At 34.7% G+C, this 16,215-nt stretch overlaps 1 protein-coding gene across 1 annotated transcript; it reads left to right on the top strand.

Moving 5' to 3' along the window:
* The first annotated feature begins 10,967 nt into the window (after positions 1-10,967).
* LOC125493856 (uncharacterized) lies at positions 10,968-13,405 on the top strand. The gene is made up of 2 exons (XM_057391183.1): positions 10,968-11,462; positions 11,582-13,405. The coding sequence occupies exons 1-2, from the start codon at positions 10,968-10,970 to the stop codon at positions 13,403-13,405; spliced, it is 2,319 nt and encodes a 772-aa protein (XP_057247166.1).
* The last annotated feature ends 2,810 nt before the right edge of the window (positions 13,406-16,215 follow it).

Here is a 16,215-nt window from a genome sequence, read left to right as displayed (position 1 = left end):
AGGACCCCACAACAAAATGGCGTGGTGAAAAGGAAAAATTGTACTCTGGAGGACAAGATAAGAATAATGCTAATAGCCAGCAATCTTCCAAAGAACTTTTGGGCAGAGGCAGTGAACACCACTTGCTATATCGTCAATAGGGTCATGCTGAGACCTATTACCTTGAAGACTCCTTATGAGCTACTCAAAGGAAGAAAACCCAATATCTCATACTTTAGAGTCTTTGGTTGTAGATGTTTTGTACACAACAATGGTAAACATAATCTAGGAAAATTTGATGCTAGAATTGATGAGGCAGTTTTTATAGGATATGCTTTAAATAGTAAAGCATATAAAGTCTATAACAAAAGAACAATGAGTGTTGAGGAAAGCATCCATATCATATTTGATGAAACTAACTCTCTACAGGAACCATGTTATGAAAATGATTTTGAAATAGGATTGACTCGTCCTGAAGAATCAGCTAATGTTGATGAGGAACTAACACCTGCAGGTATTGATAAGAAGCATATTCCTGAAAACGAAATGATTGTTCCTGATCCTATTCCTCAAGAGGAACAGGCAGATGAAGGAACACAAGAAGAAGAAATACAACCACAAATTGAAACAACTAGAGAACCTCAAGCTAAAGGAACACGAGTGAGAGGTTTAACCAAGGCCCTGGAGACACCTAAGATCCCATCCACTGGATCTTATCATAAGCGACATTGAGAAGGGAACTCAAACAAGGTCCCAACTCTTCCAAGCCTTTCTGTCCATGTCAGAACCTCGAGATCACAATGATGCCCTACTAGAGTCTGATTGGCTTAACGCCATGCAAGAAGAACTGAATAAGTTGCATAGGAACAAGGTCTGGCATCTTGAGACCAAGCCTAATAACCAGAAGGTTATTGGGTTAAAATTGGTCTTCAGGAACAAGCTGGATGAGCATGGAACAGTCATAAGGAACAAAGCGAGACTTGTAGCTTAAGAGTACAATCAACAAAAAGCACTAGTAGAATAAATGATTATTGTTGCGGTCATTAAATGGTCTATTGCGGCGGTTTTCACCGCGCATCAATTAAAGGGGCAGCAATAGGTAATAAATATATTGTTGCGGTTTTAAACCGCAGCAATATTTGAACATATTGCTGCGGTTTCTGGGTAAAACCGTAGCAATATATATATATTTTATATCAGATTCATAAAGTAACAAAAAATTAGAAACTTCCACCATAAAATGAAACTAACAAAAAAAAAACAACAATAAGGAAACTGAATAAAAAACGAAAATGAAACTAATGAAGAAAAAAAAATATAAAATACAAAAAAATTACAAATGAAAATAAGATAATTATACTAAACAAATCTGAAACAATAAAAACAAAAAAAAGTCCCATCAATTACATTCAACTAAAATATCAACCTCTACAAAATTTAACTATAAAATTTAAGTAAAAGTACAAAAAAAAATAAAAATAAGTATAAAATAAAATAGTCACGCAGCGAACAATCGCCGGCAACCAAAAAAACCATAATAAAATATCTGCGCAGTTTGTCGCATCAACAAAATCGCCGGCAACCAACGTCGCAGCGAACAAAATCGTCGGCAACCACTCGCCATTGTCGCATTTCGCACAGACAAATTTAATGTATTTAGAGGACCATCCGAGTCTAGATCTGAAAATCCTCGCAGTTGGTCGCACAAACAAAATCGAACGCCACGAAATCGAACGCGTTAAAGGAATCGAACGCGTTAAAGGAGGCCGAACGCAGTTTGTCTCATCAGTTCGCACAAACAAAATTGAACGCCTTAAAGGAGGCCGAACGCCGGTACAACACCGGCACGAAATCAAACTGATGAGAGGCGTGTAAGAAAATTGATGAGAGGGAGAGGAAGAGGTGTGAAAGAGAATTGAACTGATGAGAGGCGTGAGGTTGAATTGATGAGAGGGGGAGGGCGGGAGAGGCGTGGAAGAAATTGGAGGGAAAGGGAAAGGCGTGAGGCTGAACTGATGAGGAGAAGAGGAGTGAAATGAGGTTGAAACCCTAAATTAATCCTTTTTATATTAATTTAAAAGCCTATTGCTGTGGTTTTTGGTAGGAACTGCAGCAATAGATCCAAATAATATTTTTTTATATTATTTTAATATATTGCTGCGGCTTTCGCCGAAAACCGCAGAAATATGTTTGGTCAAACGATAAAAAAATTTCAAAAAATTTCATTCAAAACCATATTGCTGCGGTTTTCGACAAAACCGCAGCAATATGGTTATTTTATATTTTTCTTTTTCCTTTTACGTGATATATTGTTGCGTATGGGTAAAACCGTAGCAATAAACAATTATTCTACTATTGAAGGTATTGATTTCGATGAAACCTTTGCTCTTGTTGCAAGAATAGAAGCTATAAGAATTTTGATTGCCTTTGCTGCATTTATGGGTTTTAGGTTGTACCAAATGGACGTTAAATGTGCTTTCTTAAATGGGTATTTGATGGAAGACGTCTATGTGGAATAACCTCCCGGATTTGAAAACCCTGATTTTCCAAACAATGTTTATAAGCTAGATAAAGCTCTTTATGGCCTGAAGCAAGCTCCTAGATCTTGGTATGAAAGACTCTCAAAATTCTTGCTTTCACATGATTTCGTAAGATGTAAAGTTGATAGGACCCTGTTCCTTCGATCTAAAGGAGCATACATTCTAGTAGTATAAATTTATGTAGATGATATAATTTTTGGGGCTACTAACGAATCTCTTTGCAAGGAATTTGTTAATTTAATGAGTAGTGAATTTGAGACAAGCATGATGGGAGAATTAAACTTCTTTCTTGGTTTGCAAATCAAGCAAACTGAAAGAGGAACAATGATCCATCAGCAAAAATATGTGAAGGAGTTACCGAAAAAATATGGGTTGGAACAAGCAAAAACCAACCATACTCCAATTTGAACAGGAACGAGGTTGGATGAGGATCCAAGTGGTAAGTCCATAGATCAGAAACTATATAGAGGTATGATTGGATCCCTACTTTACTTAACTGCAAATAGACCTGATATTTCCTTTAGTGTTGGTTTATGTGCCAGATTCTAATCAAATCCTAAGGAATCACACTTGACAGTAGTCAAAAGAATTCTTAGATATTTGAAAAGAAGTGATGATCTTTGTTTGTTCTATCCTCGAAGTGACATCTTTGATCTAGTTAGCTACTCTAATGCTGACTATGCTGGAGACTTGGTAAATCGAAAAAGTACTTCTGGAATTGCCCAGTTCCTAGTAACAAGCTTAGTTTCTTAGAGTTCAAAGAAAGAAAACACTGTTGCACTCTCAACAGCTAAGGCCGAATATGTAGCAGCAGCCGCTTGTTATTCACAGGTATTATGGATCAAACAGCAGGAACGCGACTTTGGCATAAAATTTAAGTGTGTTCCTATACTCTGTGATAATACAAGTGCAATATGTATTTCCAAGCACTACAAGAAAATAGGTTTTGGGCAACGAATTTTTGCATTGCCCAATGGGACAGTTTCGTTGCACAAATGTTTGGGCGACAATATTTTCACGACCCAATTTCGTCGCTTAAGGCTCGACGCCCATTGTGTTTGGGGCGTCGAAAATTGCGATCGTCGCACAAACCACATCTTGGGCGTCGAGTTACATTCGTTGCCCATAATGGTCGTTTGTGCTACGAGCCTCGTATCTGTTGCACATTTATGTGGGAAATTGGGCAACGAGTTCCTTAAATCGTTGCCAATACTTGACTGACTTTTGGCAACAACAACTTAATTTTCGTGGCCAATTTACTGAACTTTGTGCAACAATTACAATTTTTTTCCCATTATGTCTTGTAGTTTTGCACGTGTGATGTCTTGGGCAACACCAGTTTCGTCCCCCAAAATACTGTAGGCTACGAATTGTCGTACATAATTTGCAATCTAGCGCTAAATTGAAATGACAATGTGCGAACCCTATTTTGTTGCCCAAATTGATATGAACTACGAGCTTATTATTATCGTGTAATCTATAAGCTTTTTTCGTTTTCACATATATTAGATGAACCTATTGAAAACAAAAGTATGAAATAATAGAAGAAGTATTCATGGAATAGAATAGCAAATTGTAAACAATCGGAGGACAACAAAATAATCTTCAAATTCGACATTTGACGTAACTTGAATAATTCAAAGTAAATCTAAAAAAAATAATTCTCACTACCATAATTTACGAAGAAACTCATATAATATAATCTAAGCCTTATCATACTTCATATAGCTTTCCTCTGCTCATTTGGAAGATAGTCACGACTCACGATCCATTATTTCTAATAAAAGCAAAAACGTTGAAATTAGATACCCATGTGATTGGGGGGGTTACTGATCTTTTTACTATTTTGCCCAAAAAACAATATGTATAGGTGCACTAATATAACAATTATTAACTATAATCATAACAGAACTTCAAGTCGGAGACCTCATTAACCACCAAAAGTATGTCACCGGTAACATTGATGAAATGAGCAGAAGATAAAACTGCCACGAGTAGAAACAAAAATGTTAGGCGGTAATATTAATTTTCCATGGAATATATAATGGTCTACAATAATTTTAGAATCTAAAAAATGGAGGTCCAAGATCATTCATAACCACCAGATTTCAAAGGTCAAAACAACATGATAACCAAAAGAATCATCCAAATGAAATAAAAGCAGATCGTGCAAAGAAAGGAGCCAAAAATGGTATAATGACATATAAAATAGAAGTAAATGGTATAATGAAAGCTCAAATAGAAGTGAATGGTATGACTAAGGTGTATGTACTGGAACTGTCGTTAAAAAATAGATTTTTCCTCGAGTTACAAATAGTCAATAGTAACACACTATATTGGAACTCACAAAATCAACCGAAGATGTCTAGATTCTAACACTTACCCAAATAAAGTGCCTACATCCATATGCAAATATTTTGGCTCGTGGGCAATAGTAGATGCAGACTTGCAAAATTACATACAAGCAAAACCAAAATCATGTTAAAATGGCAGTAATTATGGCAACAGCCGACACATGTCCTTGAGCCAAATACGATAATAGTATACTTTAGACTTGTGCATATAATCACAAGAAGCGCACAACTTGAAAAGAAATCTAAGTCTGAAAAGACAAATAACACAATTGGTTGCTACACAATGTAAGTCAAATTAAAGCATCATTTTTCAAATGCATTATATGTGAAAAAGTGGATAGGGATACACCCCTCTCAAACACTCCACATATAGATCAATATCATCACAACTTAATAAGGTGTTGCATCATATATATTTAGTGAACACCTATACCCATAGATAGAATTGAAGATAACAGCTTAAAATAAACTAGATTTTGTAGGCTACATATTACAATATTGAATACATAAGGAAAGCATATCTAGCATTCTCCTTGAAAATAATTGCTACTCAGATTTATAAGTACTAATCTTACTGCACAAGATGCTAAAGCAAACCTAACTATACCTCATGATCTTGCACATAAGCTCCATTCATAGGAGTTACTGTCACGAAATCACATTCCTAACTTACTGCCACGAAAGTAGTTTAATTTGACAAGAAATAAAACAATAAATCTAAGCAATTCAAGAAAATATTGACATATTCATACCAATAATACAAAGGTAAACAATCTTCTTTTACAATAAGGAAGTTTGATTCGTGAGATAGGGAAAATAATAAATGATACCAATCTTGCTGCCGAACTCGCCGCTGACCTCCGGCCGCTACCCACCTCACCACCTGCCATAATTGAAAAAAAAAGTTAGGGCAGAGCAGAAGAGGGTAAGAATTGACCATCAATCGAATTTTCCATCATAATCAGAATCATCACCCGAGAAACGTCGAGATCCTTATAAGAAAACTCACCTGAGAAATGTGAGGTGGGTGAAAACGTCGATCGAGAAACCTGAGAAGCGTCAATTATCGGAGTATGATTCATGAGAAACTCAATTTTCCCTCATAACTAAACCCATCAACTGAAAAACGTCGAAGATCTCGTCGGAAGCATCAACATTTCACCGGAAAAAGAGAAAGATGAGGGAGGAGCGGAAAAGGGTGTAAGTTGAGGAGGAGATGAGCAATTGAAGTCTTGAAGATGTTTTTTTCTTTTGAAAGAAGTCTTGAAGAAGTTGGAGTACGTGGTTTCATGTGAAAATTTTAAAGCAGGTTTTTCCCGGAATTTTTCTTTTGGGTATGGGCAACGACACATGATTTGAACTGGCTTATTTACTATATATGGGCAACGAAACAAGTAGTTTTTCGCATAATTAAGGTAATGGGCAACTCAAACTTATCTCGTCGCCCAAATATGAATTTGGGGCAACAACAATACATTTAGTCGCCCATATTTTAACTACATGCGACAAATTCAACTCGTCGCCCATGCTTTCAATTATGGGCCACAAAATTCAATTTTGTCGCCCTTGATTTTCAAATCCGTCGCCCAAAACCTATTTTCTAATAGTGAAGGATCCAGTACATAACTCTAAGGTCAAGCGTATTCATATTCGTCATCATTTTTTAAAGGACATTGTAGAAAAAGGATTAGTCAAAGTTTATTTTTGTCCCACTGAAAATCAAATAGCTGATATCTTGACCAAACCACTCTCTAAGGACAGGTTTGAAAAGATTAGCTTGGAACTAGGAATGATCAGAATTGTTTGAAAGTGTCATCGATATTAATTCCCTAACAGTTATTTCTTACTAATTATGCCCTACTACTTTCATGAATTAATTCATACACCTAGGGTCAAGTATAAGGACTTACATTTATCTTTAAATATTACCCTTATTGTCCATATACATAATTTAATACGTAAGTGGAATGTACAGTTTGGACAAAATTAAACACAAGCAAGAGCAATTATTTTCTTTTTATATACATATTTTCTATTTTCTTTTGTTTTTGTTTCTCCTTGATCGTCTTTGCCAATTATCTCTCTTAAATGCTATGATTCAATACATCAACCATTTTTATTGCCAAACATACGAATTCAGTTAATCTAAGTTGAAAAGAGAAAATTCATTAAATTCACACGGAACCCCATAAACCGCTTCAAAAGACCCAACACCCTTTCTTATTCACTTTTCACACGGCTTCATAATTACCTTTTAAACCCAAACCATCACATCATTGCCATCCTTCACTTCATCTCTCCACACTCTTTCAGCTCTCTTCTTCAACCTCTCTCACAACTCCTCAAAATGTCTCCCAAAAGCAAAAATTATGGTGACCATGAGAGCCTTCCGGCGGAAAAAACTTCATCATTGGCGGACATTAGTAATCAAGAATCCTCTCACCCAAAGGAAGACTCAATGGATTCAAAAGCTCTGTCTTCTACTCATGAAGCTCTCTCTCCAAAACATGAGGATGGAGAAGAGGAAGTTGAGAGCGATCAAGAAAAGGAAATTCAGATTCCTATTAAGTGGGATAAGAAAACCAAATCTTCTCAATTTCTTGTGGGTTTCTGTGTCGATCTTGCATGGTGCAAAAAATCAAAATGGACGGAATTTTCGAACATTCTGAAATTTCAAAAATGAATGAAATTGGTTAGTTTGGATGAAGGGTTGTTTGAAAAAGAAATGAGTGATTTCTGTTCAAGTTTTAATATCACTGAGGGTGTTTGCGTGACTTTGGTAAATGGTAGTGTGGTAACCCTAACTGAGAAAAAACTGAGCGATTGGTTTGAAGTGACTTATGAAAGGTACAAGGAATAAATCAAGGGAAGGGCAAAATTGAATGTTAATGGAGCCTCAAATGAAAAACTTCTGACCTTCTTTAATGGAAACCCTACTGCTCTTTCTCTTAACCAAAAAGATCTCTCCCCTTTTTAAGCTTTTATTTTAGTTTGTTTGGCGCTTTGTTATAACAAGATCCTCCAAAAGAACCCAACCAAACCTAATGGACCTCTCCATTATGTATTGCCTCGCCAAAAATATCAAGATAAACTTTCCCTCCTTAATGATATCTCATATTTCCTACTGCATTTCTCACAATACCAAAATTGGGTATGGTAATCTCATCACCACCATACTCAAACAGAGCAAAGTCAAACTCTCTGCCAGTCCCTCCTTTACCCTGGAATCTGAGAACTACTTAACCAAAGAACTTTTGTCTAGACTTAGTTTAAGAGTATTAAATGGTAAACTGGAAAGAGAGGAGACAACTGTTAAAGTTGAGACGGGTTCTAAACGGAAATTGTTTGAGGAAGGAGGTACCAGCGGATCTGTTAGGAAGAGCCACAGACTTGCTGGTTCCATGTCTCTCAAGGAGTAGGATCCGGGTGATGCTGTGCTGATTCATTTGGATGCAGATCCAGTTCCTTCTACTGTTGTAGATTTTCCTCTGCTTTCAACAACTGGTCTTCATGGGATGCTAAGGGGTATTCAAGAGTCTCTGACTCTACTGCATTCCCGGATCAGTACAAGAGAAGCCACTGTATCCAACTTGGACTCTCAGCAGCACCAGAGCTTGCTTGGCCGCTATCAAGCAGGCAGACACTGGGATCAGGAACAAGGTTGATGGTGTGGTCTCCAAAATTGACTTTGTGGTCACCAGTCTCTTCAAACTCCCCAAGACCTAATTTCCTTTTTTTTTCTTTAAACTATGGTTAACTAAACAAGTTTTGTTTTTCGGTTGTAATATCGGTTGAACAAATTTTTTTTTACTCTCTTCCCGTGTCCTTCTGTGACACATGAAATACTCCATTATCTACCATCTTTTTCTGCTCTTGTGTTGTGCATTTAGCTCTTTTCTTGCTGTCCATACCTTAGTTCTTGTCTTTCTTGTTTTGGTGTGCTAGGAAGGCCAATATTTTGAGATATCTATTTGAGCTACTTGCTTACTGCTTAGACTGTTGACTCTCTAGTGCTGCAGGTTCATAACTTGGTTTTGATAATGACAAAAGGGGGAAGAGATGTTATTGGTGCTTTAAAAATTTTTCTGACCTTACTTAGTTCCTATAGCCTTTCTGACCTTTTTTAGTCCCTGTTCCCAGTTATAGTTGAGTTTTGTCACTTAGGTTGATGTGTTAAGGTGTTTTTAGTTACTTTGTGTTAAATTTTATTTTTTTTTGCCAATATTATTTGCCATCATAAAAAAAAGAAAATATTGTTGTATTTACTATTTTGATGATGACAAATAATGTGGTTTTTAGTTTAGTTTCTTTTAGTTATCTTATTTAAGTTAGTTTTATTTGTTTTCTATTAGGCTTAATTTTATGTGTTTGATTAGATTTTATTCGAGTAGTATAGTTAGGTTTATTATCATTTTATACAATTAGCTTATTAATAACTTATGGAGAATTGATTATGAGTTTAATTAAAATTAAGTTATTTATATTTGTTTTTTTATTAAAAAAAGTACAACATATTGCTGCGATTTTGGCTAGAAATCGCAGCAATATCTTGGCAGATTGTTGCGATTGATGCTCAATACCATAACAATCTGTCCTGGTATAGGATTTTTTTTTTCCATGTCGCAATTAAATTTGAAAGATTATATGCAACTAACCCATCCACTATCGACCAGATTTGCAGACAAATTGAAGATGAAATGACATGAATCTCATTATAAAGATAAAAAACTACTTACATAAATAATACAAAAGATACAAAAGTAAAATGAAAAAGCAAAAATAACAAAACAACTATTACAACTTAATTACTAATTACAAAAATTACAATAAAAACAAAAAAAAAAGAAACTGAAATTCAGAATTCTAAATCTAAAAATGAAAAAAAAAGACAAATTGAAAAGTTAATTAAAATCTAAAACTCTAATAATGCAGCAACAAAACTCAAAGGTAGAAGGTGGTGGTCCACCTTTTTGAGAGTACCTTCGAACAACAAAACTAAAAATGAAACCCTACATCTAAAAAAAACAAAAAAATCCTACGACGGTGGGGGTTATGATGATATGCGAGAGGAGGCGACGGTGCGAAGGTGGAGATTAGGGCGCCGACAAGTCGTCAGCGAACACAATCAGGATGGCCGGCGTCGTCGTCAGCGAACACAATCCGGATGGCCGACGTCGTCAGCGAAGACAATCTCAAGATACAACGAATAAAATCGCGCATCACGATGAGGTCGCAACGAACAAAACCTGCGTGTCACAATGAAGTCACAGATGAGAGAAAGGGTGAGAACGAACAAGCAGGGGCGGATCCAAGGGGGGCCTATCCGGGCCTTGGCCCCCCCCATGGTCCAGAAAAAAAATCAGTCATTTTAAAAGCCCATTATAGTAGATATATAATAAACTAAAAAATCAGTCCCTACTCCCTACCCTAGTACCCTAGTCGGTCAATTGGCTGATTGCAGTGTGAAGTAGCGTGACTAGCGTTTAAGCCTGCAAAACTGGTGAAAGCAACAGTACAATTGTACAAGACTGCAAGCAGCAACTACAACAACAAAATTCAGATTTTCATCTAGAAGTACAGTACTTTCTTTCTTTATTCTATAGTAATTGTTAGGTGCTTTTATATTTTATTATCTAGAAGTACAGTGTGAAGTCGGTCAATTGGCTAATTGTTAGAAGTACAGCACCTAACTTTTTTTATATTTTATTATTTCTTGATTTCTTGCAAACCTTTATGATTTATGAATGCTGATGCCAATTGCCATGATTTCCATCAATCAATACTTTGTACACTGTACACACCTTGGAATTGGTGACCATGTTTTTATTTTATTTTTTAACTCTTTGCTTGTATGACTAATTGACTTGCATAGTTGTATCATGTTATTATTATATTGCATATTAAGTTAATAGTTAATTTTTATATCTCATTAATAAAATTACTTAATTAGGATAATTGATAATTGCTAATTGCTAGACGAAGTATATTATAACTTTTTTCTTAGCACTTAACATATAATTTTTATTTGAATTCAAAATGTCTTAATCTGATATATTATTAATAGAATTCAGTATTTTTTTTCTAGGTTTAAAATATGAAGAGAAAAACCATTGATTCGTACTTCCAAAAACAAAAACCTACTCCAGAAATAAATGTTGATAACGTGAACTTTGATGATCCTAATGAAACGACGAACAATGTGATTCCAGATAATCCAACTCAGATACCGAATCAACAACCTAATAGTAGTGACACTTCTTTTGTGCGTGATCCAGCATTGCGTAAGCCAATCAGTAGTTATCCCTTGGGGATACAACGAGAAATTGTGGGCAAGTTTATTGAGTTTGGACCTTACCAAACTCGTTTATCTGAGTATCCCTTATCAGGTCCAGAAAGCCATCCACGTCGATTTGTATCTAATTGGTTTAAGACTTTTACGTGGCTAGAGTATTCACCAACAACTGATGCTGCCTATTGTTTCCCATGCTTTCTTTTCGATAAAAAACCATTGGGGAAAGCTGGTTCAGATACTTTTACAGTACAAGGATTTAGAAATTGGAAGAGAGTTGGTGGAAAAGATTGTGCATTTGTATCCCATATGGGAAGAGACATTAATTCAGCTCATGGATATTCTGTTCAATGTTGGAGAATATTCAGAAAACTAAAGGTCATATAGACACTGTTTTTGAAAATCTCACTCCAAAACAGATTGCAGATAATCGTTTAAGACTATCAGCTTCAATAAATGTTGTAAAATGGCTCACATTTCAAAAGTGTGCGTTTAGGGGACATGTTGAGAACGCCGACTCCAAAAACCAAGGAAACTTTCTAGAGATGTTAAAACTCATTGCATCCTATAACAAGGATGTACGAGACGTGGTGCTAGCAAATGCACCACAAAATGCCAAATATATTGCTCCGTCAATTCAAAAGCAAATTTTGCATGTCTTTGCTAAGAAAGTGCAGAATGAAATCCGAAAGGAGATTGGTGATTCAAAATTTTGCATAATCATAGATGAATCACGAGATGTATCTAAAAGGGAGCAAATGGCTATTGTTATAAGATTTGTTAATAAAGATGGTATTGTACAAGAGCGATTTTTGGACTTGGTGCATGTCAAAGATACAACTTCTAGAACTCTCAAAGATGAAATAACAACAGTTTTATCTAATCATGAGTTGAATATTAAAGATCTTAGAGGTCAGGGATATGATGGAGCTAGCAATATGCGTGGGGAGTGGAATGGTTTACAAGCTTTGTTTATAGATGATTGCCCTTATGCATATTATGTGCATTGTCTGGCCCATCAGTTGCAATTATCTCTTATTGCTGCCGCAAGAGAAGTATCTGAGGTTCATGATTTCTTCAAAGATTTAATTTTTATTGTGAATGTTGTTAGTTCTTCTTCCAAGCGTCATGATGAGTTACATGATAGTCAAGTAGCTGAGTTGGAGCACCTGATTGAAATTGAGGAGGTTGATACTGGAAAAGGGATGAATCAAATTGGTACATTGCAACGTCCTGGAGATACTAGATGGAGTTCACATTTTAAATCAATTTGCAGTTTACTAAGAATGTTCAATGCGACACGTACAGTACTTGAGAAAATAGCCATTGATCGTCGAGCCACATATTCACAACGAGGGGATGCTAATTATGCTCTTAAAAAATTATTAGCATTTGATTTTGTATTCATTTTGCATATGATGCAAGAACTCATGGCGTTCACAGATTTACTTTGTCGAGCCTTACAACAAAAATCACAAGATATTTTGCATGCTATGGATTTACTTGTTGATACAAAATCCTCAATTCAAGATCTCAGAGATGAAGGTTGGAAAGATCTTTTGGACAAAATACTCTCATTTTGCAACAGACATGGCACTCTGGTCCCAGATATACAAGCTAGTTATTCTGATTTAATACGATCTCGACGTAACAAAGATAACATATCAGTGGAGCATCATTATAAAATTGATGTGTTCACAGCTACTATGGATCAGCAATTGGAGGAACTAAATAGTCGTTTCAGTGAGAAAACAACAGAGCTTCTTGTCTTAAGTGCATCTTTGAATCCTGACAAGGGATATAAAAACTTCAATGTGGATAACATTTGCCGTCTTGCAGAAAAGTACTATCCTGCAGACTTTTCTAAAGATGATCAGTTTCATTTGAGGTACCAACTTCAGTTATTTTACCGATGTGTCTCTAATCATGATGAGATGAAAAATTTGAGCTCCATAACTGATTTATGTCGAACTTTAGCTGAAATTGGTAAGTCCAATGTCTATCCTTTAGTTGATAGATTGATTCAACTAATTTTAACTCTTCCTGTTAGTACAGCAACTTCTGAGAGAGCTTTTTCAGCAATGAAAATTGTTAAAACTAGCTTGCGAAATAAGATGGAGGACGACTTTCTATCGGAGTACTTGATTGTCTATATAGAGAAGGATATTGCTGAGAAATTTACAATTGGCTCGATCATAGATGATTTCAATTCTATGAAAACAAGGAGAGTACAATTTGGATGACTAGAATAGTTTGTATTAATAATGTTTTTGGAACATATAATCATATGATTGTGGATCTTTGTCGTTCAAAAATTCATATTTATTAATTTTTGGTTAGTTAAATTTTTTGTTCGATTTATATGGCCCAGGCAATAAAAAATTCCTGGATCCGCCCCTGCGAACAAGAATTGAGAAAGGGGGAATGAAGGTGAGAAGAAGTGGTCAGCGATGGATCTGAAGTGAGAGGAAGGAGATGTAGAGAGAGGAAGTGAAACGGCAAAGGAAGTGAAAGTGAAATGAGAGAGTGAGGAGAGATATTGTGAAAGTGAAAGTAAGGACTGACAAACGACGAGAAATGATAAACATCTAATTGCTAGATGTTTGCCAAACATCTAACATTAATGTGGCAACATGTGAGTGGTACACATGTCACTATATTGTTTATCCAAACAAATTACTTTTTCCAATTTTTTAAACTTGTATATCTCAAAAAATATATTTTAGAAAAAAAATAAAAAAATAAAAAATACCAATATTCATATATTTTTATTCTCTACAAATAGACATCCATCTTGATATAATTTCATCATATTTTTATTTTACTCTTCTCTATCTCTTATTTAGATATGTAAAAAAAAATATACGAACACTATCTGTTTATACACAAACACTAGTGTGAGTTGCATAAACACTAGTTATAGTTACACGAACACTAGTTCTAGTAGCATGAACACTGTATATTAGCATCGGAATCTTCTGACAGTGTCCAATTAAAAAAATACGAACACTATCTGTTTATACATAAACACTATTTTTAGTTGCATAAACACTAGTTATAGTTACACGAACACAAGTTGTAGTAGCATGAACATCATATATTAGCATCAAAATTTTCTGACAGTGCCCAATTTTCGAGATTACTTTTTTGTTTGACTGATAACTTTTTTTCATGTATATTGACAATTTTACCCCTGCTAGATGTTTATAAACATCTAGCAATTAGATGTTTATCATTTCTCGACAAACGACGCCCTGAGTTTTATTAAACCCTAATGACCCTATTGTTGTGGTTTCTAGAAGGTACTGCAGCAATATGTTTGGATAAATAGTCAAAAAATTTCAAAAAGTTCCCGTTGAAACTATATTGCTACGGTTTTCGGCCGAAACCGTAGCAATATGGTTTTTTTTATATTTTTTCCTTTTCTTTTTATGTGACATATTGCTACGTATGGGTAAAATTAAACCGCGGCAAGATCAGCGCAATAATAAGCAATTATTCTACTAGTGACATTTTTTCAATCTATTATCTTATATTTTGATATGTCAACAACTTTGATAGGGTATATTAAGTTATATTTTGAAATGTAAATATGAAAACTAAGGGCATAGTAGACAGTAGGCAAAGTTCTATTTTGTCACCACTATAAGCCTTTTAGTCACCATATTATGCTAATTAATAACCATGTATGGAGAAGTGTTTCAAAATGTGTTGTTTGTTTGGGTCACCAGTTTATATTGCGTACTAACATTTCGAGTTTATCTCATCAGTATTCTATTGTGGGTATTAAATAATTAAAAGAAAACCAATATTCTTAATTGTGACAACTCTAATCCTATTAGTCACCTGTTTATCTTAATTATTGACCTAGTATGCATAAGTAATTTTAAATATTTGGAAAACATAACATTTGAAGTATAAAAGACTAGAAAGTAGTATTGTATTGTGGGTATTCTTAATTAAAATATTAGTCATAAGCCTAAAACTAATATTCTTATTTCTCACCAGGCCACTACAAGCCTATTAGTCAGTAGTTTATCTTAATTAGTAACCTAGTATGCATAAGTATTTTTAATAGCTTACAGTTATTGTTACCAAAGCTAGAGAATGAGAATCTATACGACACAATCTATTTTTTTTAGCTTTTGTTTTAATTTGGATATTCGATCACTTAGATAAAGAACAAAGTGAAAATGGTATTCCCTCGTATTCACATACGTATTAAAAAAATATTCATATGAGATCTTGTTATAATTGTCTCATTATATATTTTTAAGGAATGAATTGTTTACAATTTCTAATCATGTGCTATTTAGGATATTAATAATCAAAGTATTTTATCAATAATTGTGAAAGTTAAACTATAGCGACTAAAAAAGAACGAATGAAGTATGCTTTATGCTCCTCGCTTTTGAATCAAGTATGCTCAATTTTCTAAATCAAACGACTTTAAACATTATAGTACTCTCAACATGGTCTAGTGGTAAGGTTTGTATCTCAATATGTTGTGGTCGTGGGATCAATCCCCACTAGATGTACTTTAGGGGTGGAATTCCCTTACTTTCCCTCAATCTGGGGGTTCAAGCGATTCATAGGGTCTTAACAAGATAAATTTCTATCAATGATAAAAAAAAAAGCAACTATCTGCATTATACACAAATAAAAAAATAACAAAAAAAGTAAAAGAGAATATTCAAGAGGCCCGTAGTAACAATCAAGAGAAAGACGAATGAGCCGACTTGATATTTTGGCATTATCACCACAAAGAAGAACTTTCGGGTTTTTATTGCTTACTATCTTCCGAATCCGAAAAAAAATAGGGATTAAGCAGTTTTAAACTTTCTATTACATATCCCTTTTAATTAGAATTAGTATTTGGGTGTGTCTGCTTGAGCTGTACGAGATGAAAGTCTTATATACAGTTCTTATTCCAAATTAAAGTATCTTGCATATGTAATTCTGTAATCACCCATAAATTTATGAATTTTATAATTATATTTTAATATATATATATATATATATCAGTATTTTATTATTTTAGTATTTAAACGAT

This window comes from Beta vulgaris, chromosome 1, assembly GCF_026745355.1.
Source record: "Beta vulgaris subsp. vulgaris cultivar EL10 chromosome 1, EL10.2, whole genome shotgun sequence".
Taxonomy (NCBI): domain Eukaryota; kingdom Viridiplantae; phylum Streptophyta; class Magnoliopsida; order Caryophyllales; family Amaranthaceae; genus Beta; species Beta vulgaris.
The sequence above is the reverse complement of the archived record's forward strand: the minus strand, read 5'-3'. Positions and strand labels throughout refer to the sequence as shown.